Genomic DNA, 27,623 nt, shown 5'->3' with positions numbered 1-27,623 from the left:
TATGAAATTGTAACTATTTTGCACTATGGCCTATTTATTGCATTACCTCCATAACTTACTACATTTGCACACACTGTATATATATTTTCTGTTGTATTTTTTTGACTTTATGTTTTGTTTACCCCATATGTAACTCTGTGTTGTTGTTTTTATCGCACTGCTTTGCTTTATCTTGGCCAGGTCGCAGTTGTAAATGAGAACTTGTTCTCAACTGGCTTACCTGGTTAAATAAAGGTTAAATAAATAAATAAATAAATAATAAAGCAGAGCGAGAAAATAAAAAACTAACCTTTGCAGTCTGTCTTCCAGTAGCTCAATGTACTTTACAGCGTTCTCTTTCAGAGTCCATTCTGTTGTGGAGAGAAGACAGAAACAGAGAGTTATTAACATTTTAGTCATTTAGCAGACGCTCTTATCCAGAGCGACTTACAGTTAGTGAGTGCATACAGGTTTTTATTTTATATTTATTTTCTATACTGGCCCCCCGTGGGAAACGAACCCACATCCCTGCCGGCCAAACCCTCCCCTACCTTGGACCAATTGTGTGCCGCCCATGGGTCTCCCGGTCGCGGCCGGCTGCGACAGAGCCTGGACTCGAACCAGGATCTCTAGTGGCACAGCTAGCACTGCGATGCAGTGCCTTAGACCACTGCGCCACTCAGGAGTTATTAACACTTTATAACATGTCTATTCAGTTACAATATCCACTTTGGTTGCTTAATATCTTCCTTCTCCTGAAGTGTGCAGTTGTTATCTACTTCCCCCATTGGCTAGAGGGGGATCTCATACCAGTCATTTCCTTTCAAATCAGTGAAGGGAAGTGAAAGTGCACACTTTCAGTACAGATAATTGGGATGCACACTTTGTGTTTCCTAGCAACTAATGACAACGTGTCCAAATGCAGCGTACGATCCCCTATCAGCCACCCCCAACCAAGTGATTATCCATGAGGAGAGGACACTATTCTGAGAGGCAGTAATTATCAATGTAGACAGTATCTCTCTCTTCATAAAGATGACTAACAGCACTGTCACAGCACAGCTGGAGATGGGTAGAGAGACAGAGACAGGGTAGGACATACTGGACTTTTCCCCTTCTCAATAGAGACAGGGTAGAACATACAGGACTTTTCCCTCTCAATAGAGACAGGGTAGGACATACAGGACAGAATCAAATCAAGCCTTTCTTTATGTGAAGTCAGATTGACTGTAGGGTATTTAGGATGGTTGGTGCTCTCTGTCCCCTATTTACTTTTCCCTCAGTCCTCTCCTCTCTCTGTCCCCTATCTACTTTTCCCTCAGTCCTCTCCTCTCTCTGTCCCCTATCTACTCTGCCCTCAGTCCTCTCCTCTCTCTGTCCCCTATCTACTCTGCCCTCAGTCCTCTCCTCTCTCTGTCCCCTATCTACTCTGCCCTCAGTCCTCTCCCCTCTCTGTCCCCTATCTACTCTGCCCTCAGTCCTCTCCCCTCTATGTCCCCTATCTACTCTTCCCTCAGTCCTCTCCCCTCTCTGTCCCCTATCTACTCTGCCCTCAGTCCTCTCCTCTCTCTGTCCCCTATCTACTCTGCCCTCAGTCCTCTCCTCTCTCTGTCCCCTATCTACTCTGCCCTCAGTCCTCTCCTCTCTCTGTCCCCTATCTACTCTGCCCTCAGTCCTCTCCTCTCTCTGTCCCCTATCTACTCTGCCCTCAGTCCTCTCCCCTCTATGTCCCCTATCTACTCTGCCCTCAGTCCTCTCCTCTCTCTGTCCCCTATCTACTCTGCCCTCAGTCCTCTCCTCTCTCTGTCCCCTATCTACTCTGCCCTCAGTCCTCTCCTCTCTCTGTCCCCTATCTACTCTGCCCTCAGTCCTCTCCCCTCTCTGTCCCCTATCTACTCTGCCCTCAGTCCTCTCCTCTCTCTGTCCCCTATCTACTCTGCCCTCAGTCCTCTCCTCTCTCTGTCCCCTATCTACTCTGCCCTCAGTCCTCTCCTCTCTCTGTCCCCTATCTACTCTGCCCTCAGTCCTCTCCTCTCTCTGTCCCCTGTCATTCAGAAACACAATGTCAACTGTATGTCTGGGGAACAGGAGAACAGGTAGTGAAGAACACACCCAGTCCTGTATGTCTGGGGAACAGGAGAACAGGTAGTGAAGAACAGGAAATAAATCTAGAAGACCCTGTTACCTGAAAGACCATCATCAACATCCAAAATCATCTCCAATCCCAGACAGGCACCGCTGGGTTCTACCCCACCACCCCTCACCCTTCTGGGATTCCCTACTCACCATGTTGGGCCTGTCTGGTCCCCAGCTCCTGTTTCAGCTGTTGTAGTTGTGTCTTCATCTTGGCCAGATCCTGGCTGTTACCAAAACTCAGGCTGTGGAATCTCTTCACTAGCAGCTCCAGCCGCTCTCTTTCTCCGTAGACAGCTCTCATCTCTACCTTCAGCTCCTTAGCACTGCTGAAGTCATTACCTACAACACAACAACACACTGTTGTAACAAAACACAACACAGCTCTCATATCTATCTTCAGCTCAGCATAATGCTGAAGTCACTAAGCTGCAAAGTGCATCTTCTTTATATCCTTACATGTAACACAACACGACACGCACCGCAACACGACACGCCGCGATGCGACACGACACGCACCGCGACACGACAAGCACCGCAACACAACACAACATAACACGACACGCACCGCAACACAACACGACACGCACCGCAACACAACACGACACAACACGCACCGCAACACGCACCGCAACACGACACGCACCGCAACACGACACGACACGCACCGCAACACGACACGCACCCCAACACAACACGCACCGCAACACAACACAACACGCACCGCAACACAACACGCACCGCAACACAACACAACACAACACGACACGCACCGCAACACGACACGCACCGCAACACAACACGACACGACACGCACCGCAACACGACACGCACCGCAACACAACACGACACGACACGCACCGCAACACGACACGCACCGCAACACAACATGACACGACACGCACCGCAACACGACACGCACCGCAACACAACACGACACGACACGCACCGCAACACGACACGCACCGCAACACAACACGACACGCAACACAACACAACACAACACGCAACACAACACGACACAACACGACACAACACGACACGACACGCACCGCAACACAACACGACACGCACCGCAACACAACAACACGATACAACACAACACGCAACACAACACGCAACACAACACAACACGACACAACACGACACAACACGACACAACACGACACGCAACACAACACAACACGACACGCAACACAACACGACACGCACCGCAACACAACACGACACGCACCGCAACACGACACAACACGACACGCACCGCAACACGACACGCAACACAACACGACACGCACCGCAACACAACAAAACACGACACGCACCGCACCGCAACACGACACGCACCGCAATGCACCACAACACAACACGGCACGACACGCACCGCAATGCACCGCAACACAACACGACATAGCAGCTGTATCGTCAGCATTAGCCACATTAGTTAATGGCTCATCAAGTCCTAAATAGTCAACGTCAATGTAAGGCAGATGAGGCAAATAAGGTATTGGTGGGGGTGATGGTGGTGTATCTGTATTACCAAGGACCGAAAGAAGTGGAGGGAGCTCATTGCTGTCTTGTCTGCGTACCCATATCCATACACAATACCCCATAAGGTCAAAGTGGAACTATGTTTTTAGACATTTTCACAAATTAATAAAAAATGAAGAGCTGAAATGTCTTGAGTCAATAAGTATTGAACCCTTTTCAACCCTTTTGTTATGCCAAGACTAAATAATTTCAGGAGTAAAAATGTGCTTAACAAGTCACATAATATGTTGCATGGACTCACTCTGTAAGCTGTAATAGGGTTTCCATTACTTTATGAATGACTTCCTCACCCCACACAGTAGAGGGGTAGGATATCAGTAGAGGGGTAGGATATCTGTAGAGGGGTAGGATATCTGTAGAGGGGTATGATATCTGTAGAGGGGTATGATATCTGTAGAGGGGTATGATATCTGTAGAGGTGTATGATATCAGTAGAGGTAGAGGTGTATGGTATCTGTAGAGGTGTATGATATCTGTAGAGGGGTACGATATCTGTAGAGGGGTATGATATCTGTAGAGGGGTATGATATCTGTAGAGGGGTACGATATCTGTAGAGGGGTACGATATCTGTAGAGGGGTACGATATCTGTAGAGGGGTATGATATCTGTAGAGGGGTATGATATCTGTAGAGGGGTATGATATCTGTAGAGGGGTATGATATCTGTAGAGGGGTATGATATCTGTAGAGGGGTATGATATCTGTAGAGGGGTATGATATATGTAGAGGGGTATGATATCTGTAGAGGGGTATGATATCTGTAGAGGGGTATGATATCTGTAGAGGTAGAGGTGTATGGTATCTGTAGAGGTGTATGATATCTGTAGAGGGGTATAATATCTCTAGAGGGGTATGATATCTGTAGAGGGGTATGATATCTGTAGAGGTAGAGGTGTATGGTATCTGTAGAGGTGTATGATATCTGTAGAGGGGTATGATATCTGTAGAGGGGTATGATATCTGTAGAGGGGTATGATATCTGTAGAGGTGTATGATATCTGTAGAGGGGTATGATATCTGTAGAGGGGTATGATATCAGTAGAAGGGTATGATATCTGTAGAGGTGTATGATATCTGTAGAGGGGTATGATATCTGTAGAGGGGTATGATATCTGTAGAGGTAGAGGTGTATGGTATCTGTAGAGGGGTATGATATCTGTAGAGGGGTATGATATCTGTAGAGGGGTATGATATCTGTAGAGGTAGAGGTGTATGGTATCTGTAGAGGTGTATGATATCTGTAGAGGGGTATGATATCTGTAGAGGGGTATAATATCTCTAGAGGGGTATGATATCTGTAGAGGTAGAGGTGTATGGTATCTGTAGAGGTGTATGATATCTGTAGAGGTGTATGATATCTGTAGAGGGGTATGATATCTGTAGAGGGGTATGATATCTGTAGAGGGGTATGATATCTGTAGAGGGGTATGATATCTGTAGAGGTAGAGGTGTATGGTATCTGTAGAGGTGTATGATATCCGTAGAGGGGTATGATATCTGTAGAGGGGTATAATATCTCTAGAGGGGTATGATATCTGTAGAGGTAGAGGTGTATGGTATCTGTAGAGGTGTATGATATCTGTAGAGGGGTATGATATCTGTAGAGGGGTATGATATCTGTAGAGGGGTATGATATCTGTAGAGGGGTATGATATCTGTAGAGGGGTATGATATCTGTAGAGGGGTATGATATCTGTAGAGGTAGAGGTGTATGGTATCTGTAGAGGTGTATGATATCTGTAGAGGGGTATGATATCTGTAGAGGGGTATGATATCTGTAGAGGGGTATGATATCAGTAGAAGGGTATGATATCTGTAGAGGGGTATGATATCTGTAGAGGGGTATGATATCTGTAGAGGGGTATGATATCTGTAGAGGGGTATGATATCTGTAGAGGTAGAGGTGTATGGTATCTGTAGAGGTGTATGATATCTGTAGAGGGGTATGATATCTGTAGAGGGGTATGATATCTGTAGAGGGGTATGATATCTGTAGAGGTAGAGGTGTATGGTATCTGTAGAGGGGTATGATATCTGTAGAGGGGTATGATATCTGTAGAGGAGTATGATATCTCTAGAGGGGTACGATATCTGTAGAGGGGTATGATATCTGTAGAGGTGTAAGATATCAGTAGAGGGGTATGATATCTGTAGAGGTGTATGATATCTGTAGAGGTAGAGGTGTATGATATCTGAGAGGTAGAGGTGTATGGTATCTGTAGAGGTGTATGATATCTGTAGAGGGGTACGATATCTGTAGAGGGGTATGATATCTGTAGAGGGTATGATATCTGTAGAGGGGTATGATATCTGTAGAGGGGTATGATATCTGTAGAGGGGTATGATATCTGTAGAGGGGTATGAGATCTGTAGAGGGGTATGATATCTGTAGAGGGGTATGATATCTGTAGAGGGGTACGATATCTGTAGAGGTGTATGATATCTGTAGAGGGGTATGATATCTGTAGAGGGGTATGATATCTGTAGACGGGTATGATATCTGTAGAGGTGTATGGTATCTGTAGAGGTGTATGATATCAGTAGAGGGGTATGATATCTGTAGAGGTGTATGATATCTGTAGAGGTAGAGGTGTATGATATCTGTAGAGGTAGAGGTGTATGGTATCTGTAGAGGGGTATGATATCTGTAGAGGGGTATGATATCTGTAGAGGTAGAGGTGTATGATATCTGTAGAGGTAGAGGTGTATGGTATCTGTAGAGGGGTATGATATCTGTAGAGGGGTATGATATCTGTAGAGGGGTATGATATCTGTAGAGGGGTATGATATCTCTAGAGGGGTACGATATCTGTAGAGGGGTATGATATCTGTAGAGGTGTATGATATCAGTAGAGGGGTATGATATCTGTAGAGGTGTATGATATCTGTAGAGGTAGAGGTGTATGATATCTGTAGAGGTAGAGGTGTATGGTATCTGTAGAGGGGTATGATATCTGTAGAGGGGTATGATATCTGTAGAGGGGTATGATATCTGTAGAGGGGTATGATATCTGTAGAGGGGTATGATATCTGTAGAGGTAGAGGTGTATGGTATCTGTAGAGGTGTATGATATCTGTAGAGGGGTATGATATCTGTAGAGGTGTATGCTATCTGTAGAGGTAGAGGTGTATGGTATCTGTAGAGGTGTATGATATCTGTAGAGGGGTATGATATCTGTAGAGGGGTATGATATCAGTAGAAGGGTATGATATCTGTAGAGGGGTATGATATCTGTAGAGGGGTATGATATCAGTAGAAGGGTATGATATCTGTAGAGGGGTATGATATCTGTAGAGGGGTATGATATCTGTAGAGGGGTATGATATCTGTAGAGGGGTATGATATCTGTAGAGGGGTATGATATCTGTAGAGGTAGAGGTGTATGGTATCTGTAGAGGTGTATGATATCTGTAGAGGGGTATGATATCTCTAGAGGGGTACGATATCTGTAGAGGGGTATGGTATCTGTAGAGGTGTATGATATCTGTAGAGGGGTATGATATCTGTAGAGGGGTATGATATCTGTAGAGGGGTATGATATCTGTAGAGGGGTATGATATCTGTAGAGGGGTATGATATCTGTAGAGGGGTATGATATATGTAGAGGGGTATGATATCTGTAGAGGTAGAGGTGTATGGTATCTGTAGAGGTGTATGATATCTGTAGAGGGGTATGATATCTGTAGAGGGGTATGATATCAGTAGAAGGGTATGATATCTGTAGAGGGGTATGATATCTGTAGAGGGGTATGATATCTGTAGAGGGGTATGATATCTGTAGAGGTAGAGGTGTATGGTATCTGTAGAGGGGTATGATATCTGTAGAGGGGTATGATATCTGTAGAGGGGTATGATATCTGTAGAGGTAGAGGTGTATGGTATCTGTAGAGGTGTATGATATCTGTAGAGGGGTATGATATCTGTAGAGGGGTATAATATCTCTAGAGGGGTATGATATCTGTAGAGGTAGAGGTGTATGGTATCTGTAGAGGTGTATGATATCTGTAGAGGTGTATGATATCTGTAGAGGGGTATGATATCTGTAGAGGGGTATGATATCTGTAGAGGGGTATGATATCTGTAGAGGGGTATGATATCTGTAGAGGTAGAGGTGTATGGTATCTGTAGAGGTGTATGATATCCGTAGAGGGGTATGATATCTGTAGAGGGGTATAATATCTCTAGAGGGGTATGATATCTGTAGAGGTAGAGGTGTATGGTATCTGTAGAGGTGTATGATATCTGTAGAGGTGTATGATATCTGTAGAGGGGTATGATATCTGTAGAGGGGTATGATATCTGTAGAGGGGTATGATATCTGTAGAGGGGTATGATATCTGTAGAGGGGTATGATATCTGTAGAGGTAGAGGTGTATGGTATCTGTAGAGGTGTATGATATCTGTAGAGGGGTATGATATCTGTAGAGGGGTATGATATCAGTAGAAGGGTATGATATCTGTAGAGGGGTATGATATCTGTAGAGGGGTATGATATCTGTAGAGGGGTATGATATCTGTAGAGGGGTATGATATCTGTAGAGGTGTATGGTATCTGTAGAGGTGTATGATATCTGTAGAGGGGTATGATATCTGTAGAGGGGTATGATATCTGTAGAGGGGTATGATATCTGTAGAGGTAGAGGTGTATGGTATCTGTAGAGGGGTATGATATCTGTAGAGGGGTATGATATCTGTAGAGGGGTATGATATCTCTAGAGGGGTACGATATCTGTAGAGGGGTATGATATCTGTAGAGGTGTAAGATATCAGTAGAGGGGTATGATATCTGTAGAGGTGTATGATATCTGTAGAGGTAGAGGTGTATGATATCTGTAGAGGTAGAGGTGTATGGTATCTGTAGAGGTGTATGATATCTGTAGAGGGGTACGATATCTGTAGAGGGGTATGATATCTGTAGACGGGTATGATATCTGTAGAGGTGTATGGTATCTATAGAGGTGTATGATATCAGTAGAGGGGTATGATATCTGTAGAGGTGTATGATATCTGTAGAGGTAGAGGTGTATGGTATCTGTAGAGGGGTATGATATCTGTAGAGGGGTATGATATCTGTAGAGGTAGAGGTGTATGATATCTGTAGAGGTAGAGGTGTATGGTATCTGTAGAGGGGTATGATATCTGTAGAGGGGTATGATATCTGTAGAGGTAGAGGTGTATGATATCTGTAGAGGTAGAGGTGTATGGTATCTGTAGAGGGGTATGATATCTGTAGAGGGGTATGATATCTGTAGAGGGGTATGATATCTGTAGAGGGGTATGATATCTCTAGAGGGGTACGATATCTGTAGAGGGGTATGATATCTGTAGAGGTGTATGATATCAGTAGAGGGGTATGATATCTGTAGAGGTGTATGATATCTGTAGAGGTAGAGGTGTATGATATCTGTAGAGGTAGAGGTGTATGGTATCTGTAGAGGGGTATGATATCTGTAGAGGGGTATGATATCTGTAGAGGGGTATGATATCTGTAGAGGGGTATGATATCTGTAGAGGGGTATGATATCTGTAGAGGTAGAGGTGTATGGTATCTGTAGAGGTGTATGATATCTGTAGAGGGGTATGATATCTGTAGAGGTGTATGCTATCTGTAGAGGTAGAGGTGTATGGTATCTGTAGAGGTGTATGATATCTGTAGAGGGGTATGATATCTGTAGAGGGGTATGATATCAGTAGAAGGGTATGATATCTGTAGAGGGGTATGATATATGTAGAGGGGTATGATATCTGTAGAGGGGTATGATATCTGTAGAGGGGTATGATATCTGTAGAGGTAGAGGTGTATGGTATCTGTAGCGGTGTATAATATCTGTAGAGGGGTATGATATCTGTAGAGGGGTATGATATCTGTAGAGGGGTATGATATCTGTAGAGGTAGAGGTGTATGGTATCTGTAGAGGGGTATGATATCTGTAGAGGGGTACGATATCTGTAGAGGGGTATGATATTTGTAGAGGGGTATGATATCTGTAGAGGGGTATGATATCTCTAGAGGGGTACGATATCTGTAGAGGGGTATGATATCTGTAGAGGTGTAAGATATCAGTAGAGGGGTATGATATCTGTAGAGGTGTATGATATCTGTAGAGGTAGAGGTGTATGATATCTGTAGAGGTAGAGGTGTATGGTATCTGTAGAGGTGTATGATATCTGTAGAGGGGTACGATATCTGTAGAGGGGTATTATATCTGTAGAGGGGTATGATATCTGTAGAGGGGTATGATATCTGTAGAGGGGTATGATATCTGTAGAGGGGTATGATATCTGTAGAGGGGTATGATATCTGTAGAGTGGTATGATATCTGTAGAGGGGTATGATATCTGTAGAGGTGTATGATATCTGTAGAGGGGTATGATATCTGTAGAGGGGTATGATATCTGTAGACGGGTATGATATCTGTAGAGGTGTATGGTATCTGTAGAGGTGTATGATATCAGTAGAGGGGTATGATATCTGTAGAGGTGTATGATATCTGTAGAGGTAGAGGTGTATGATATCTGTAGAGGTAGAGGTGTATGGTATCTGTAGAGGGGTATGATATCTGTAGAGGGGTATGATATCTGTAGAGGTAGAGGTGTATGATATCTGTAGAGGTAGAGGTGTATGGTATCTGTAGAGGGGTATGATATCTGTAGAGGGGTACGATATCTGTAGAGGGGTATGATATCTGTAGAGGGGTACGATATCTGTAGAGGGGTACGATATCTGTAGAGGGGTATGATATCTGTAGAGGGGTATGATATCTCTAGAGGGGTACGATATCTGTAGAGGGGTATGATATCAGTAGAGGGGTATGATATCTGTAGAGGTGTATGATATCTGTAGAGGTAGAGGTGTATGATATCTGTAGAGGTAGAGGTGTATGATATCTGTAGAGGGGTATGATATCTGTAGAGGGGTATGATATCTGTAGAGGGGTATGATATCTGTAGAGGGGTATGATATCTGTAGAGGGGTATGATATCTGTAGAGGTGTATGATATCTGTAGAGGGGTATGATATCTGTAGAGGGGTATGATATCTGTAGAGGGGTATGATATCCGTAGAAGGGTATGATATCTGTAGAGGGGTATGATATCTGTAGAGGGGTATGATATCAGTAGAGGGGTATGATATCTGTAGAGGGGTATGATATCTGTAGAGGGGTATGATATCTGTATAGGGGTATGATATCTGTAGAGGTGTATGATATCTGTAGAGGGGTATGATATCTCTAGAGGTAGAGGTGTATGATATCTGTAGAGGTGTATGATATCTGTAGAGGTAGAGGTGTATGATATCTGTAAAGGTGTATGATATCTGTAGAGGTATATGATATCTGTAGAGGTGTATGATATCTGTAGAGGTAGAGGTGTATGATATCTGTAGAGGTAGAGGTGTATGGTATCTGTAGAGGGGTATGATATCTGTAGAGGGGTATGATATCTGTAGAGGGGTATGATATCTGTAGAGGGGTATGATATCTGTAGAGGGGTATGATATCTGTAGAGGTAGAGGTGTATGGTATCTGTAGAGGTGTATGATATCTGTAGAGGGGTATGATATCTGTAGAGGTGTATGATATCTGTAGAGGTAGAGGTGTATGGTATCTGTAGAGGTGTATGATATCTGTAGAGGGGTATGATATCTGTAGAGGGGTATGATATCAGTAGAAGGGTATGATATCTGTAGAGGGGTATGATATCTGTAGAGGGGTATTATATCTGTAGAGGGGTATGATATCTGTAGAGGGGTATGATATCTGTAGAGGTAGAGGTGTATGGTATCTGTAGAGGTGTATGATATCTGTAGAGGGGTATGATATCTGTAGAGGGGTATGATATCTGTAGAGGGGTATGATATCTGTAGAGGTAGAGGTGTATGGTATCTGTAGAGGGGTATGATATCTGTAGAGGGGTACGATATCTGTAGAGGGGTATGATATCTGTAGAGGGGTATGATATCTGTAGAGGGGTATGATATCTCTAGAGGGGTACGATATCTGTAGAGGGGTATGATATCTGTAGAGGTGTAAGATATCAGTAGAGGGGTATGATATCTGTAGAGGTGTATGATATCTGTAGAGGTAGAGGTGTATGATATCTGTAGAGGTAGAGGTGTATGGTATCTGTAGAGGTGTATGATATCTGTAGAGGGGTACGATATCTGTAGAGGGGTACGATATCTGTAGAGGGGTATGATATCTGTAGAGGGGTATGATATCTGTAGAGGGGTACGATATCTGTAGAGGGGTACGATATCTGTAGAGGGGTATGATATCTGTAGAGGGGTATGATATCTCTAGAGGGGTACGATATCTGTAGAGGGGTATGATATCTGTAGAGGTGTATGATATCAGTAGAGGGGTATGATATCTGTAGAGGTGTATGATATCTGTAGAGGTAGAGGTGTATGATATCTGTAGAGGTAGAGGTGTATGGTATCTGTAGAGGGGTATGATATCTGTAGAGGGGTATGATATCTGTAGAGGGGTATGATATCTGTAGAGGGGTATGATATCTGTAGAGGGGTACGATATCTGTAGAGGGGTATGATATCTGTAGAGGGGTATGATATCTGTAGAGGGGTATGATATCTGTAGAGGTGTATGATATCTGTAGAGGGGTACGATATCTGTAGAGGGGTATGATATCTGTAGAGGGGTATGATATCTCTAGAGGGGTACGATATCTGTAGAGGGGTATGATATCTGTAGAGGTGTATGATATCAGTAGAGGGGTATGATATCTGTAGAGGTGTATGATATCTGTAGAGGTAGAGGTGTATGATATCTGTAGAGGTAGAGGTGTATGATATCTGTAGAGGGGTATGATATCTGTAGAGGGGTATGATATCTGTAGAGGGGTATGATATCTGTAGAGGGGTATGATATCTGTAGAGGGGTATGATATCTGTAGAGGTGTATGATATCTGTAGAGGGGTATGATATCTGTAGAGGGGTATGATATCTGTAGAGGGGTATGATATCTGTAGAAGGGTATGATATCTGTAGAGGGGTATGATATCTGTAGAGGGGTATGATATCAGTAGAGGGGTATGATATCTGTAGAGGGGTATGATATCTGTAGAGGGGTATGATATCTGTAGAGGGGTATGATATCTGTAGAGGTGTATGATATCTGTAGAGGGGTATGATATCTCTAGAGGTAGAGGTGTATGATATCTGTAGAGGTGTATGATATCTGTAGAGGTAGAGGTGTATGATATCTGTAAAGGTGTATGATATCTGTAGAGGTATATGATATCTGTAGAGGTGTATGATATCTGTAGAGGTAGAGGTATATGATATCTGTAGAGGTATATGATATCTGTAGAGGGGTATGATATCTGTAGAGGGGTATGATATCTCTAGAGGTAGAGGTGTATGATATCTGTAGAGGTGTATGATATCTGTAGAGGGGTATGATATCTCTAGAGGTAGAGGTGTATGATATCTGTAGAGGTGTATGATATCTGTAGAGGTGTATGATATCTGTAGAGGTGTATGATATCTGTAGAGGTGTATGATATCTGTAGAGGTGTATGATATCTGTAGAGGTAGAGGTGTATGATATCTGTAGAGGTGTATGATATCTGTAGAGGTGTATGATATCTGTAGAGGTGTATGATATCTGTAGAGGGGTATGATATCTGTAGAGGGGTATGATATCTGTAGAGGGGTATGATATCTGTAGAGGGGTATGATATCTGTAGAAGGGTATGATATCTGTAGAGGGGTATGATATCTGTAGAGGGGTATGATATCAGTAGAGGGGTATGATATCTGTAGAGGGGTATGATATCTGTAGAGGGGTATGATATCTGTAGAGGGGTATGATATCTGTAGAGGGGTATGATATCTGTAGAGGGGTATGATATCTCTAGAGGTAGAGGTGTATGATATCTGTAGAGGTGTATGATATCTGTAGAGGTAGAGGTGTATGATATCTGTAAAGGTGTATGATATCTGTAGAGGTATATGATATCTGTAGAGGTGTATGATATCTGTAGAGGTAGAGGTATATGATATCTGTAGAGGTATATGATATCTGTAGAGGGGTATGATATCTGTAGAGGGGTATGATATCTCTAGAGGTAGAGGTGTATGATATCTGTAGAGGTGTATGATATCTGTAGAGGGGTATGATATCTCTAGAGGTAGAGGTGTATGATATCTGTAGAGGTGTATGATATCTGTAGAGGTGTATGATATCTGTAGAGGTGTATGATATCTGTAGAGGTGTATGATATCTGTAGAGGTGTATGATATCTGTAGAGGTGTATGATATCTGTAGAGGTAGAGGTGTATGATATCTGTAGAGGTGTATGATATCTGTAGAGGTGTATGATATCTGTAGAGGTGTATGATATCTGTAGAGGTGTATGATATCTGTAGAGGTGTATGATATCTGTAGAGGTGTATGATATCTGTAGAGGTGTATGATATCTGTAGAGGTGTATGATATCTGTAGAGGTGTATGGTATCTGTAGAGGTGTATGGTATCTGTATAGCCAGGTACCTGAGATGGCGGCTAGCTTGGCTTCATGGAGAGCCAGGAGCTGAGTCTCTGTCTCACTGAGCTTCCTTGTCAGACTTCCTCCCAACCTCTGGCTCATCACTACCTAGAGAGGAGAGGAGGGAGGGATGAAGAGGGAGGGTTACACAGCGTACAAAACATTAGGAACACCTTCCTAATATTGAGTTGCACCCCCTTTTGCCCTCAGAACAGCAACAATTTGTTGGGACATCAAATAAAATAAAATAATATTTCTCACATGCGCCGAATACAACAGGTGTAGACCTTACAGTGAAATGCTTACTTACAAGCCCTTAACCAACAATGCAGTTTAAAGAAATAATACTGAAAAAAAATAAGAAATAAAAGTTACAAATAATGAAAGAGCAGCAGTGAAATAACAGTAGAGAGGCTATATACAGGGGGTACCGGTACAGAGTCAATGGGAAATAACAGTAGGGAGGCTACAGTGGGGAGAACAAGTATTTGATACACTGCCGATTTTGCAGGTTTTCCTACTTACAAAGCATGTAGAGGTCTGTAATGTTTATCATATGTATACTTCAACTGTGAGAGACGGAATCTAAAACAAAAATCCAGAAAATCACATTGTATGATTTTTAAGTAATTAATTTGCATTTTATTGCATGGCATAAGTATTTGATCACCTACCAACCAGTAAGAATTCCGGCTCTCACAGACCTGTTAGTTTTTCTTTAAGAAGCCCTCCTTTTCTCCACTCATTACCTGTATTAACTGCACCAGTTTGAACTCGTTACCTGTATAAAAGACACCTGTCCACACACTCAATCAAACAGACTCCAACCTCTCCACAATGGCCAAGACCAGAGAGCTGTGTAAGGACATCAAAGATAAAATTGTAGACCTGCACAAGGCTGGGATGGGCTACAGGACAATAGGCAAGCAGCTTGGTGAAAAGGCAACTGTTGGCGCAATTATTAGAAAATGGAAGAAGTTCAAGATGACGGTCAATCACCCTCGGTCTGGGGCTCCATGCAAGATCTCACCTCGTGGGGCATCAATGATCATGAGGAAGGTGAGGGATCAGCCCAGAACTACACGGCAGGACCTGGTCAATGACCTGAAGAGAGCTGGGACCACAGTCTCAAAGAAAACCATTAGTAACACACTACGCCGTCATGGATTAAATTCCTGCAGCGCAGGCAAGGTCCCCCAGCCAGCGCATGTCCAGGCCTGTCTGAAGTTTGCCAATGACCATCTGGATGATCCAGAGGAGGAATGGGAGAAGGTCATGTGGTCTGATGAGACAAAATTAGAGCTTTTTGGTCTAAACTCCACTCGCCGTGTTTGGAGGAAGAAGAAGGATGAGTACAACCCCAAGAACACCATCCCAACCATGAAGCATGGAGGTGGAAACATCATTCTTTGGGGATGCTTTTCTGCAAAGGGGACAGGAAGACTGCACCGTATTGAGGGGAGGATGGATGGGGCCATGTATCGCGAGATCTTGGCCAACAACCTCCTTCCCTCAGTAAGAGCATTGAAGATGGGTCGTGGCTGGGTCTTCCAGCATGACAATAACCCGAAACACACAGCCAGGTCAACTAAGGAGTGGCTTCGTAAGAAGCATCTCAAGGTCCTGGAGTGGCCTAGCCAGTCTCCAGACCTGAACCCAATAGAACATCTTTGGAGGGAGCTGAAAGTCCGTATTGCCCAGCGACAGGCCCGAAACCTGAAGGATCTGGAGAAGGTCTGTATGGAGGAGTGGGCCAAAATCCCTGCTGCAGTGTGTGCAAACTTGGTCAAGACCTACAGGAAATGTATGATCTCTGTAATTGCAAACAAAGGTTTCTGTACCAAATATTAAGTTCTGCTTTTCTGATGTATCAAATACTTATGTCATTCAATAAAATGCAAATTAATTACTTTAAAATCATACAATGTGATTTTCTGGATTTTTGTTTTAGATTCCGTCTCTCACAGTTGAAGTGTACCTATGATAAAAATTACAGACCTCTACATGCTTTGTAAGTAGGAAAACCTGCAAAATCAGCAGTGTATCAAATACTTGTTCTCCCCACTGTATATACAGGGGGTACCGGTACAGAGTCAATGTGCGGGGGCACCGGTTAGTCAAGGTAATTGAGGTCATATGTACATGTGGGTAGAGTTATTAAAGTGACTATACATAGATAATAAACAGCGAGTAGCAGCAGTATAAAAGGGGGGGGGGGGGCAATGCAAATAGTCCGGGTAGCAATTTGATTAGATGTTCAGGAGTCTTATGGCTTGGGGGTAGAAGCTGTTTAGAAGTCTCTTGGACCTAGACTTGGTGCTCCGGTACCGCTTGCCGTGCGGTAGCAGAGAGAACAGTCTATGACTAGGGTGGCTGGAGTCTTTGACAATTTTTAGGGCCTTCCTCTGACACCGCCTGGTATAGAGGTCCTGGATGGCAGGAAGCTTGGCCACAGTGATGTACTGGGCCGTCCGCACTACCCTCTGTAGTGCCTTGCGGTCGGAGGCCAAGCAGTTACCATACCAGGTGGTGATGCAACCAGTCAGGATGCTCTCGATGTTGCAGCTGTAGAACCTTTTGAGGATCTGAGGACCCATGCCCTTGCATCATGTTCGTTTATTGGTGATGTGGACACCAAGGAACTTGAAGTTCTCAACCTGCTCCACTACAGCCCCGTCATGAGAATGGGGGTGTGCTCTGTCCTCTTCTTTTTCCTGTAGTCCACAATCATCTCCTTTGTCATCATCACGTTGAGGGAGAGGTTGTTATCCTGGCACCACACGGCCATTTCTCTGACCTCCTCCCTATAGGCTGTCTCATCGTTGTCGGTGATCAGGCCTACCACTGTTGTGTCGCCGGCAAACTTAATGATGGTGTTGGAGTCGTGCCTGGCCGTGCAGTAATGAGTGAACAGGGAGTACAGGAGGGGACTGAGCACGCACCCCTGAGGGGCCCTTGTGTTGAGGATCAGCGTGGCAGATGTCTTGTTACCTACCCTTACCACCTGGGGACGGCCCATCAGGAAGTCCAGGATCCAGTTGCAGAGGGAGGTGTTTAGTCCCAGGGTCCTTAGCTTAGTGATGAGCTTTGAGGGCACTATGGTGTTGAACGCTGAGCTGAAGTCAATGAATAGCATTCTCACGTAGGTGTTCCTTTTGTCCAGGGGTGAAACTGCAGTGTGGAGCGCAATAGAGATTGCATCATCTGTGGATCTGTTGGAGCGGTATGCAAATTGGAGTGGGTCTAGGGTTTCTGGGATAATGGTGTTGATGTGAGCCATGACCAGCCTTTCAAAGCACTTCATGGCTACAGACGTCAATGCTACGGGTCGGTAGTCATTTAGGCAGGTTACCTTCGTGTTCTTGGGACCAGGGACTATGGTGGTCTGCTTGAAACATGTTGGTATTACAGACTCAGACAGGGAGAGGTTGAAAATGTCAGTGAAGACACTTGCCAGTTGGTCAGCGCATGCTCGGAGTACACGTCCTGGTAATCCATCTGTTGACCTGTTTAAAGGTCTAACTCACATCGGCTACGGAGAGCGTGATCACACAGTCATCCGGAACAGCTGATGCTCTCATGCTTTGTATGCATCTCTGTGTGTGGAGTAAAGGTGGTCTAGAGTTTTTTTCCCTCTGGTTGCACATTTAACATTCTGGTAGAAATGAGGTAAAACGGACTTAAGTTTCCCTGCATTAAAGTCCCCGGCCACTAGGAGCTCTGGGTGAGCGTTTTCCTGTTTGTGGTGGTAAATAGACAGCTACGAAGAATATAGATGAAAACTCTCTTGGTAGATAGAGTATCTCATGATAAGCTGTAGACCACACTATCTCAGGTGAGCAAAACCTCGAGACTTCCTTAGATATCGAGCACAAGCTGTTGTTTACAAATATACCTTGGACTCTACAAGGTGTTGAACGCGTTACACAGGGATGCTGGCACATGTCCAATGCTTCCCACAGTTGTGTCAAGTTAGCTGGATGTCCATTGGGTGGCGGACGATTCTTGATACACACGGGGAACTGTTGAGTGTGAAAAGCCCAGCAGGGTTGAAGTTCTTGACACACTCAAACCGGTGCACCTGGCACCTACTACCATACCCCGTTCAAAGCCACTTACATATTTTGTCTTGCCCATTCACCCTCTGAATGGCACACATACACAATCCATGTCTCAATTGTTTCAAGGCTTAAAAATCCTTTAACCTGTTTCCTCCCCTTCGTCTACACTGAAGTGGAATTAACAAGCGACATCAATAAGGGATCATAGCTTTCACCTGGATTCACCTGGTCAGTCTATGTCATGGAAATGTTTTGTTCCTAATGTTTTGTCCACTCAGTATAGAGAGATCACTACATAGATGAGTTTCCACAGAGGAGCAAGGAGTAGCTTTTGGGACCAAACCAAACCTAGCTCTGCTGCTTTGGACAGCGGGAACAGATTTACAATCCTCCCTTCATTTTCTATTGTTTGCTATTCTCATTATTTTCTACATATCCATTCCTGGTCCCCACACTGTCGTTGAAGGCACAGCAGACACCCTGAATACTGTGTTCTGTGATCATTAGAACTGATTCACTTTGAATCACAGCTGGCCAGAAGGAACATTCCCATCATGCACTTCACTTCCTGCTTCTGTGGAACTGTTGTCCCTCCCCCTCTTTTCTCTCTCTCTGTTTCTTCCCATCTATTCTGTGGAACTGTTCTCCCCGTTTCAAAGCCTTTCATTCTGATCTACTCTGGTGTGTTACTATACTGTATCTAGCTGTGAAACAGACTGACAGCCCCATTAAATAAACAGAGACTGACAGCCCCATTAAATAAACAGAGACTGATAGCCCCATTAAATAAACAGAGACTGACAGCCCCATTAAATAAACAGAGACTGACAGCCCCATTAAATAAACAGAGACTTACAGCCCCATTAAATAAACAGAGACTGACAGCCCCATTAAATAAACAGAGACTGACAGCCCCATTAAATAAACAGAGACTGACAGCCCCATTAAATAAACAGAGACTGACAGCCCCATTAAATAAACAGAGACTGACAGCCCCATTAAATAAACAGAGACTGACAGCCCCATTAAATAAACAGAGACTGACAGCCCCATTAAATAAACAGAGACTGACAGCCCCATTAAATAAACAGAGACTGACAGCCCCATTAAATAAACAGAGACTGACAGCCCCATTAAATAAACAGAGACTGACAGCCCCATTAAAAAAACAGAGACTGACAGCCCCATTAAATAAACAGAGACTGACAGCCCCATTAAATAAACAGAGACTGACAGCCCGATTAGTACTATAGTGTTACTGTACTGTATCTAGCTGGCAAGCCTCCCTAGTACCCTGGAGCCAAGATCAGCCAGTCCACATCTCTGTGTTCAGTCACTATTCATAAACAATTCACATTCAGACAGCGTTCCCACAGAGTTCCCACAGCGTTCCCACAGCGTTCACACAGCATTCCCACAGCGTTCCCACAGCATTCCCACAGCGTTCCCACAGCGTTCCCACAGCGTTCCCACAGCATTCCCACAGCGTTCACACAGCGTTCATAAAGCATTCTGTAAATATGGACTACTCTGGGAGGAATGGTAGTAGGGGCTGAATATGGACTACTCTGGGAGGAATGGTAGTAGGGGCTGAATATGGACTACTCTGGGAGGAATGGCAGTAGGGGCTGAATATGGACTACTCTGGGAGGAATGGTAGTAGGGGCTGAATATGGACTACTCTGGGAGGAATGGTAGTAGGAGCTGAATATGGACTACTCTGGGAGGAATGGTAGTAGGGGCTGAATATGGACTACTCTGGGAGGAATGGTAGTAGGGGCTGAATATGGACTACTCTGGGAGGAATGGCAGTAGGGGCTGAATATGGACTACTCTGGGAGGAATGGTAGTAGGGGCTGAATATGGACTACTCTGGGAGGAATGGCAGTAGGGGCTGAATATGGACTACTCTGGGAGGAATGGTAGTAGGAGCTGAATATGGACTACTCTGGGAGGAATGGCAGTAGGGGCTGAATATGGACTACTCTGGGAGGAATGGTAGTAGGGGCTGAATATGGACTACTCTGGGAGGAATGGTAGTAGGGGCTGAATATGGACTACTCTGGGAGGAATGGCACAAAGTAGGGGCTGAATATGGACTACTCTGGGAGGAATGGCAGTAGCGGCTGAATATGGACTACTCTGGGAGGAATGGTAGTAGGGGCTGAATATGGACTACTCTGGGAGGAATGGTAGTAGGGGCTGAATATGGACTACTCTGGGAGGAATGGCACAAAGTAGGGGCTGAATATGGACTACTCTGGGAGGAATGGTAGTAGGGGCTGAATATGGACTACTCTGGGAGGAATGGTAGTAGGAGCTGAATATGGACTACTCTGGGAGGAATGGCACAAAGTAGGGGCTGAATATGGACTACTCTGGGAGGAATGGTAGTAGGGGCTGAATATGGACTACTCTGGGAGGAATGGTAGTAGGAGCTGAATATGGACTACTCTGGGAGGAATGGCACAAAGTAGGGGCTGAATATGGACTACTCTGGGAGGAATGGCACAAAGTAGGGGCTGAATATGGACTACTCTGGGAGGAATGGCACAAAGTAGGGGCTGAATATGGACTACTCTGGGAGGAATGGCACAAAGTAGGGGCTGAATATGGACTACTCTGGGAGGAATGGTTGAGTTGTCATGGCAAAGTAGGGGCTGAATATGGACTACTCTGGGAGGAATGGTAGTAGGGGCTGAATATGGACTACTCTGGGAGGAATGGCACAAAGTAGGGGCTGAATATGGACTACTCTGGGAGGAATGGTAGTAGGAGCTGAATATGGACTACTCTGGGAGGAATGGTAGTAGGGGCTGAATATGGACTACTCTGGGAGGAATGGTAGTAGGGGCTGAATATGGACTACTCTGGGAGGAATGGTAGTAGGGGCTGAATATGGACTACTCTGGGAGGAATGGTAGTAGGGGCTGAATATGAACTACTCTGGGAGGAATGGCACAAAGTAGGGGCTGAATATGGACTACTCTGGGAGGAATGGTAGTAGGAGCTGAATATGGACTACTCTGGGAGGAATGGTAGTAGGGGCTGAATATGGACTACTCTGGGAGGAATGGTAGTAGGAGCTGAATATGGACTACTCTGGGAGGAATGGTAGTAGGGGCTGAATATGGACTACTCTGGGAGGAATGGCAGTAGGGGCTGAATATGGACTACTCTGGGAGGAATGGTAGTAGGAGCTGAATATGGACTACTCTGGGAGGAATGGCAGTAGGGGCTGAATATGGACTACTCTGGGAGGAATGGTAGTAGGGGCTGAATATGGACTACTCTGGGAGGAATGGTAGTAGGGGCTGAATATGGACTACTCTGGGAGGAATGGCACAAAGTAGGGGCTGAATATGGACTACTCTGGGAGGAATGGCAGTAGGGGCTGAATATGGACTACTCTGGGAGGAATGGTAGTAGGGGCTGAATATGGACTACTCTGGGAGGAATGGTAGTAGGGGCTGAATATGGACTACTCTGGGAGGAATGGCACAAAGTAGGGGCTGAATATGGACTACTCTGGGAGGAATGGTAGTAGGGGCTGAATATGGACTACTCTGGGAGGAATGGTAGTAGGAGCTGAATATGGACTACTCTGGGAGGAATGGCACAAAGTAGGGGCTGAATATGGACTACTCTGGGAGGAATGGTAGTAGGAGTTGAATATGGACTACTCTGGGAGGAATGGTAGTAGGGGCTGAATATGGACTACTCTGGGAGGAATGGCAGTAGGGGCTGAATATGGACTACTCTGGGAGGAATGGCACAAAGTAGGGGCTGAATATGGACTACTCTGGGAGGAATGGTAGTAGGGGCTGAATATGGACTACTCTGGGAGGAATGGTAGTAGGGGCTGAATATGGACTACTCTGGGAGGAATGGCAGTAGGGGCTGAATATGGACTACTCTGGGAGGAATGGTAGTAGGGGCTGAATATGGACTACTCTGGGAGGAATGGTAGTAGGAGCTGAATATGGACTACTCTGGGAGGAATGGTAGTAGGGGCTGAATATGGACTACTCTGGGAGGAATGGTAGTAGGGGCTGAATATGGACTACTCTGGGAGGAATGGCACAAAGTAGGGGCTGAATATGGACTACTCTGGGAGGAATGGCAGTAGCGGCTGAATATGGACTACTCTGGGAGGAATGGTAGTAGGGGCTGAATATGGACTACTCTGGGAGGAATGGTAGTAGGGGCTGAATATGGACTACTCTGGGAGGAATGGCACAAAGTAGGGGCTGAATATGGACTACTCTGGGAGGAATGGTAGTAGGGGCTGAATATGGACTACTCTGGGAGGAATGGTAGTAGGAGCTGAATATGGACTACTCTGGGAGGAATGGCACAAAGTAGGGGCTGAATATGGACTACTCTGGGAGGAATGGCACAAAGTAGGGGCTGAATATGGACTACTCTGGGAGGAATGGCACAAAGTAGGGGCTGAATATGGACTACTCTGGGAGGAATGGCACAAAGTAGGGGCTGAATATGGACTACTCTGGGAGGAATGGTTGAGTTGTCATGGCAAAGTAGGGGCTGAATATGGACTACTCTGGGAGGAATGGTAGTAGGGGCTGAATATGGACTACTCTGGGAGGAATGGCACAAAGTAGGGGCTGAATATGGACTACTCTGGGAGGAATGGTAGTAGGAGCTGAATATGGACTACTCTGGGAGGAATGGTAGTAGGGGCTGAATATGGACTACTCTGGGAGGAATGGTAGTAGGGGCTGAATATGGACTACTCTGGGAGGAATGGTAGTAGGGGCTGAATATGGACTACTCTGGGAGGAATGGTAGTAGGGGCTGAATATGGACTACTCTGGGAGGAATGGCACAAAGTAGGGGCTGAATATGGACTACTCTGGGAGGAATGGTAGTAGGAGCTGAATATGGACTACTCTGGGAGGAATGGTAGTAGGGGCTGAATATGGACTACTCTGGGAGGAATGGTAGTAGGAGCTGAATATGGACTACTCTGGGAGGAATGGTAGTAGGGGCTGAATATGGACTACTCTGGGAGGAATGGCAGTAGGGGCTGAATATGGACTACTCTGGGAGGAATGGTAGTAGGAGCTGAATATGGACTACTCTGGGAGGAATGGCAGTAGGGGCTGAATATGGACTACTCTGGGAGGAATGGTAGTAGGGGCTGAATATGGACTACTCTGGGAGGAATGGTAGTAGGGGCTGAATATGGACTACTCTGGGAGGAATGGCACAAAGTAGGGGCTGAATATGGACTACTCTGGGAGGAATGGCAGTAGGGGCTGAATATGGACTACTCTGGGAGGAATGGTAGTAGGGGCTGAATATGGACTACTCTGGGAGGAATGGTAGTAGGGGCTGAATATGGACTACTCTGGGAGGAATGGCACAAAGTAGGGGCTGAATATGGACTACTCTGGGAGGAATGGTAGTAGGGGCTGAATATGGACTACTCTGGGAGGAATGGTAGTAGGAGCTGAATATGGACTACTCTGGGAGGAATGGCACAAAGTAGGGGCTGAATATGGACTACTCTGGGAGGAATGGTAGTAGGAGTTGAATATGGACTACTCTGGGAGGAATGGTAGTAGGGGCTGAATATGGACTACTCTGGGAGGAATGGCAGTAGGGGCTGAATATGGACTACTCTGGGAGGAATGGCACAAAGTAGGGGCTGAATATGGACTACTCTGGGAGGAATGGTAGTAGGGGCTGAATATGGACTACTCTGGGAGGAATGGTAGTAGGGGCTGAATATGGACTACTCTGGGAGGAATGGCAGTAGGGGCTGAATATGGACTACTCTGGGAGGAATGGTAGTAGGGGCTGAATATGGACTACTCTGGGAGGAATGGTAGTAGGAGCTGAATATGGACTACTCTGGGAGGAATGGTAGTAGGGGCTGAATATGGACTACTCTGGGAGGAATGGTAGTAGGGGCTGAATATGGACTACTCTGGGAGGAATGGCAGTAGGGGCTGAATATGGACTACTCTGGGAGGAATGGTAGTAGGGGCTGAATATGGACTACTCTGGGAGGAATGGCAGTAGGGGCTGAATATGGACTACTCTGGGAGGAATGGTAGTAGGAGCTGAATATGGACTACTCTGGGAGGAATGGCAGTAGGGGCTGAATATGGACTACTCTGGGAGGAATGGTAGTAGGGGCTGAATATGGACTACTCTGGGAGGAATGGTAGTAGGGGCTGAATATGGACTACTCTGGGAGGAATGGCACAAAGTAGGGGCTGAATATGGACTACTCTGGGAGGAATGGCAGTAGGGGCTGAATATGGACTACTCTGGGAGGAATGGTAGTAGGGGCTGAATATGGACTACTCTGGGAGGAATGGTAGTAGGGGCTGAATATTGACTACTCTGGGAGGAATGGCACAAAGTAGGGGCTGAATATGGACTACTCTGGGAGGAATGGTAGTAGGGGCTGAATATGGACTACTCTGGGAGGAATGGTAGTAGGAGCTGAATATGGACTACTCTGGGAGGAATGGCACAAAGTAGGGGCTGAATATGGACTACTCTGGGAGGAATGGCACAAAGTAGGGGCTGAATATGGACTACTCTGGGAGGAATGGCACAAAGTAGGGGCTGAATATGGACTACTCTGGGAGGAATGGCACAAAGTAGGGGCTGAATATGGACTACTCTGGGAGGAATGGTTGAGTTGTCATGGCAAAGTAGGGGCTGAATATGGACTACTCTGGGAGGAATGGTAGTAGGGGCTGAATATGGACTACTCTGGGAGGAATGGCACAAAGAAGGGGCTGAATATGGACTACTCTGGGAGGAATGGTAGTAGGAGCTGAATATGGACTACTCTGGGAGGAATGGTAGTAGGGGCTGAATATGGACTACTCTGGGAGGAATGGTAGTAGGGGCTGAATATGGACTACTCTGGGAGGAATGGTAGTAGGGGCTGAATATGGACTACTCTGGGAGGAATGGTAGTAGGGGCTGAATATGGACTACTCTGGGAGGAATGGCACAAAGTAGGGGCTGAATATGGACTACTCTGGGAGGAATGGTAGTAGGAGCTGAATATGGACTACTCTGGGAGGAATGGTAGTAGGGGCTGAATATGGACTACTCTGGGAGGAATGGTAGTAGGAGCTGAATATGGACTACTCTGGGAGGAATGGTAGTAGGGGCTGAATATGGACTACTCTGGGAGGAATGGCAGTAGGGGCTGAATATGGACTACTCTGGGAGGAATGGTAGTAGGAGCTGAATATGGACTACTCTGGGAGGAATGGCAGTAGGGGCTGAATATGGACTACTCTGGGAGGAATGGTAGTAGGGGCTGAATATGGACTACTCTGGGAGGAATGGTAGTAGGGGCTGAATATGGACTACTCTGGGAGGAATGGCACAAAGTAGGGGCTGAATATGGACTACTCTGGGAGGAATGGCAGTAGGGGCTGAATATGGACTACTCTGGGAGGAATGGTAGTAGGGGCTGAATATGGACTACTCTGGGAGGAATGGTAGTAGGGGCTGAATATGGATTACTCTGGGAGGAATGGCACAAAGTAGGGGCTGAATATGGACTACTCTGGGAGGAATGGTAGTAGGGGCTGAATATGGACTACTCTGGGAGGAATGGTAGTAGGAGCTGAATATGGACTACTCTGGGAGGAATGGCACAAAGTAGGGGCTGAATATGGACTACTCTGGGAGGAATGGTAGTAGGAGCTGAATATGGACTACTCTGGGAGGAATGGTAGTAGGGGCTGAATATGGACTACTCTGGGAGGAATGGCAGTAGGGGCTGAATATGGACTACTCTGGGAGGAATGGCACAAAGTAGGGGCTGAATATGGACTACTCTGGGAGGAATGGTAGTAGGGGCTGAATATGGACTACTCTGGGAGGAATGGTAGTAGGGGCTGAATATGGACTACTCTGGGAGGAATGGCAGTAGGGGCTGAATATGGACTACTCTGGGAGGAATGGTAGTAGGGGCTGAATATGGACTACTCTGGGAGGAATGGTAGTAGGAGCTGAATATGGACTACTCTGGGAGGAATGGTAGTAGGGGCTGAATATGGACTACTCTGGGAGGAATGGTAGTAGGGGCTGAATATGGACTACTCTGGGAGGAATGGCAGTAGGGGCTGAATATGGACTACTCTGGGAGGAATGGTAGTAGGGGCTGAATATGGACTACTCTGGGAGGAATGGCAGTAGGGGCTGAATATGGACTACTCTGGGAGGAATGGTAGTAGGAGCTGAATATGGACTACTCTGGGAGGAATGGCAGTAGGGGCTGAATATGGACTACTCTGGGAGGAATGGTAGTAGGGGCTGAATATGGACTACTCTGGGAGGAATGGTAGTAGGGGCTGAATATGGACTACTCTGGGAGGAATGGCACAAAGTAGGGGCTGAATATGGACTACTCTGGGAGGAATGGCAGTAGGGGCTGAATATGGACTACTCTGGGAGGAATGGTAGTAGGGGCTGAATATGGACTACTCTGGGAGGAATGGTAGTAGGGGCTGAATATGGACTACTCTGGGAGGAATGGCACAAAGTAGGGGCTGAATATGGACTACTCTGGGAGGAATGGTAGTAGGGGCTGAATATGGACTACTCTGGGAGGAATGGTAGTAGGAGCTGAATATGGACTACTCTGGGAGGAATGGCACAAAGTAGGGGCTGAATATGGACTACTCTGGGAGGAATGGCACAAAGTAGGGGCTGAATATGGACTACTCTGGGAGGAATGGCACAAAGTAGGGGCTGAATATGGACTACTCTGGGAGGAATGGCACAAAGTAGGGGCTGAATATGGACTACTCTGGGAGGAATGGTTGAGTTGTCATGGCAAAGTAGGGGCTGAATATGGACTACTCTGGGAGGAATGGTAGTAGGGGCTGAATATGGACTACTCTGGGAGGAATGGCACAAAGTAGGGGCTGAATATGGACTACTCTGGGAGGAATGGTAGTAGGAGCTGAATATGGACTACTCTGGGAGGAATGGTAGTAGGGGCTGAATATGGACTACTCTGGGAGGAATGGTAGTAGGGGCTGAATATGGACTACTCTGGGAGGAATGGTAGTAGGGGCTGAATATGGACTACTCTGGGAGGAATGGTAGTAGGGGCTGAATATGGACTACTCTGGGAGGAATGGCACAAAGTAGGGGCTGAATATGGACTACTCTGGGAGGAATGGTAGTAGGAGCTGAATATGGACTACTCTGGGAGGAATGGTAGTAGGGGCTGAATATGGACTACTCTGGGAGGAATGGTAGTAGGAGCTGAATATGGACTACTCTGGGAGGAATGGTAGTAGGGGCTGAATATGGACTACTCTGGGAGGAATGGCAGTAGGGGCTGAATATGGACTACTCTGGGAGGAATGGT

At 45.7% G+C, this 27,623-nt stretch overlaps 1 protein-coding gene across 1 annotated transcript in view; it reads right to left on the bottom strand.

The window, feature by feature from the left end:
• LOC311100942 (uncharacterized protein) overlaps nt 1–27,623 on the bottom strand; it is a 127,752-nt gene that overhangs the window by 38,453 nt on the left and 61,676 nt on the right. Inside the window, exons 9-11 of the mRNA XM_084141918.1 lie at nt 14,180–14,282; nt 2,266–2,454; nt 290–350 (exon numbers count right to left, since the gene is read on the bottom strand). Of these exons, the coding sequence (XP_083998044.1) occupies nt 290–350; nt 2,266–2,454; nt 14,180–14,282 (353 nt within the window). The remainder of the gene's footprint in view (nt 1–289; nt 351–2,265; nt 2,455–14,179; nt 14,283–27,623) is intronic.

The sequence above is a fragment of the Coregonus lavaretus genome, assembly GCF_964263955.1.
Source record: "Coregonus lavaretus genome assembly, chromosome: 25".
Lineage (NCBI taxonomy): Eukaryota > Metazoa > Chordata > Actinopteri > Salmoniformes > Salmonidae > Coregonus > Coregonus lavaretus.
Note: the sequence above shows the minus strand (reverse complement) of the source record. Positions and strands in the feature narration are given on the sequence as shown.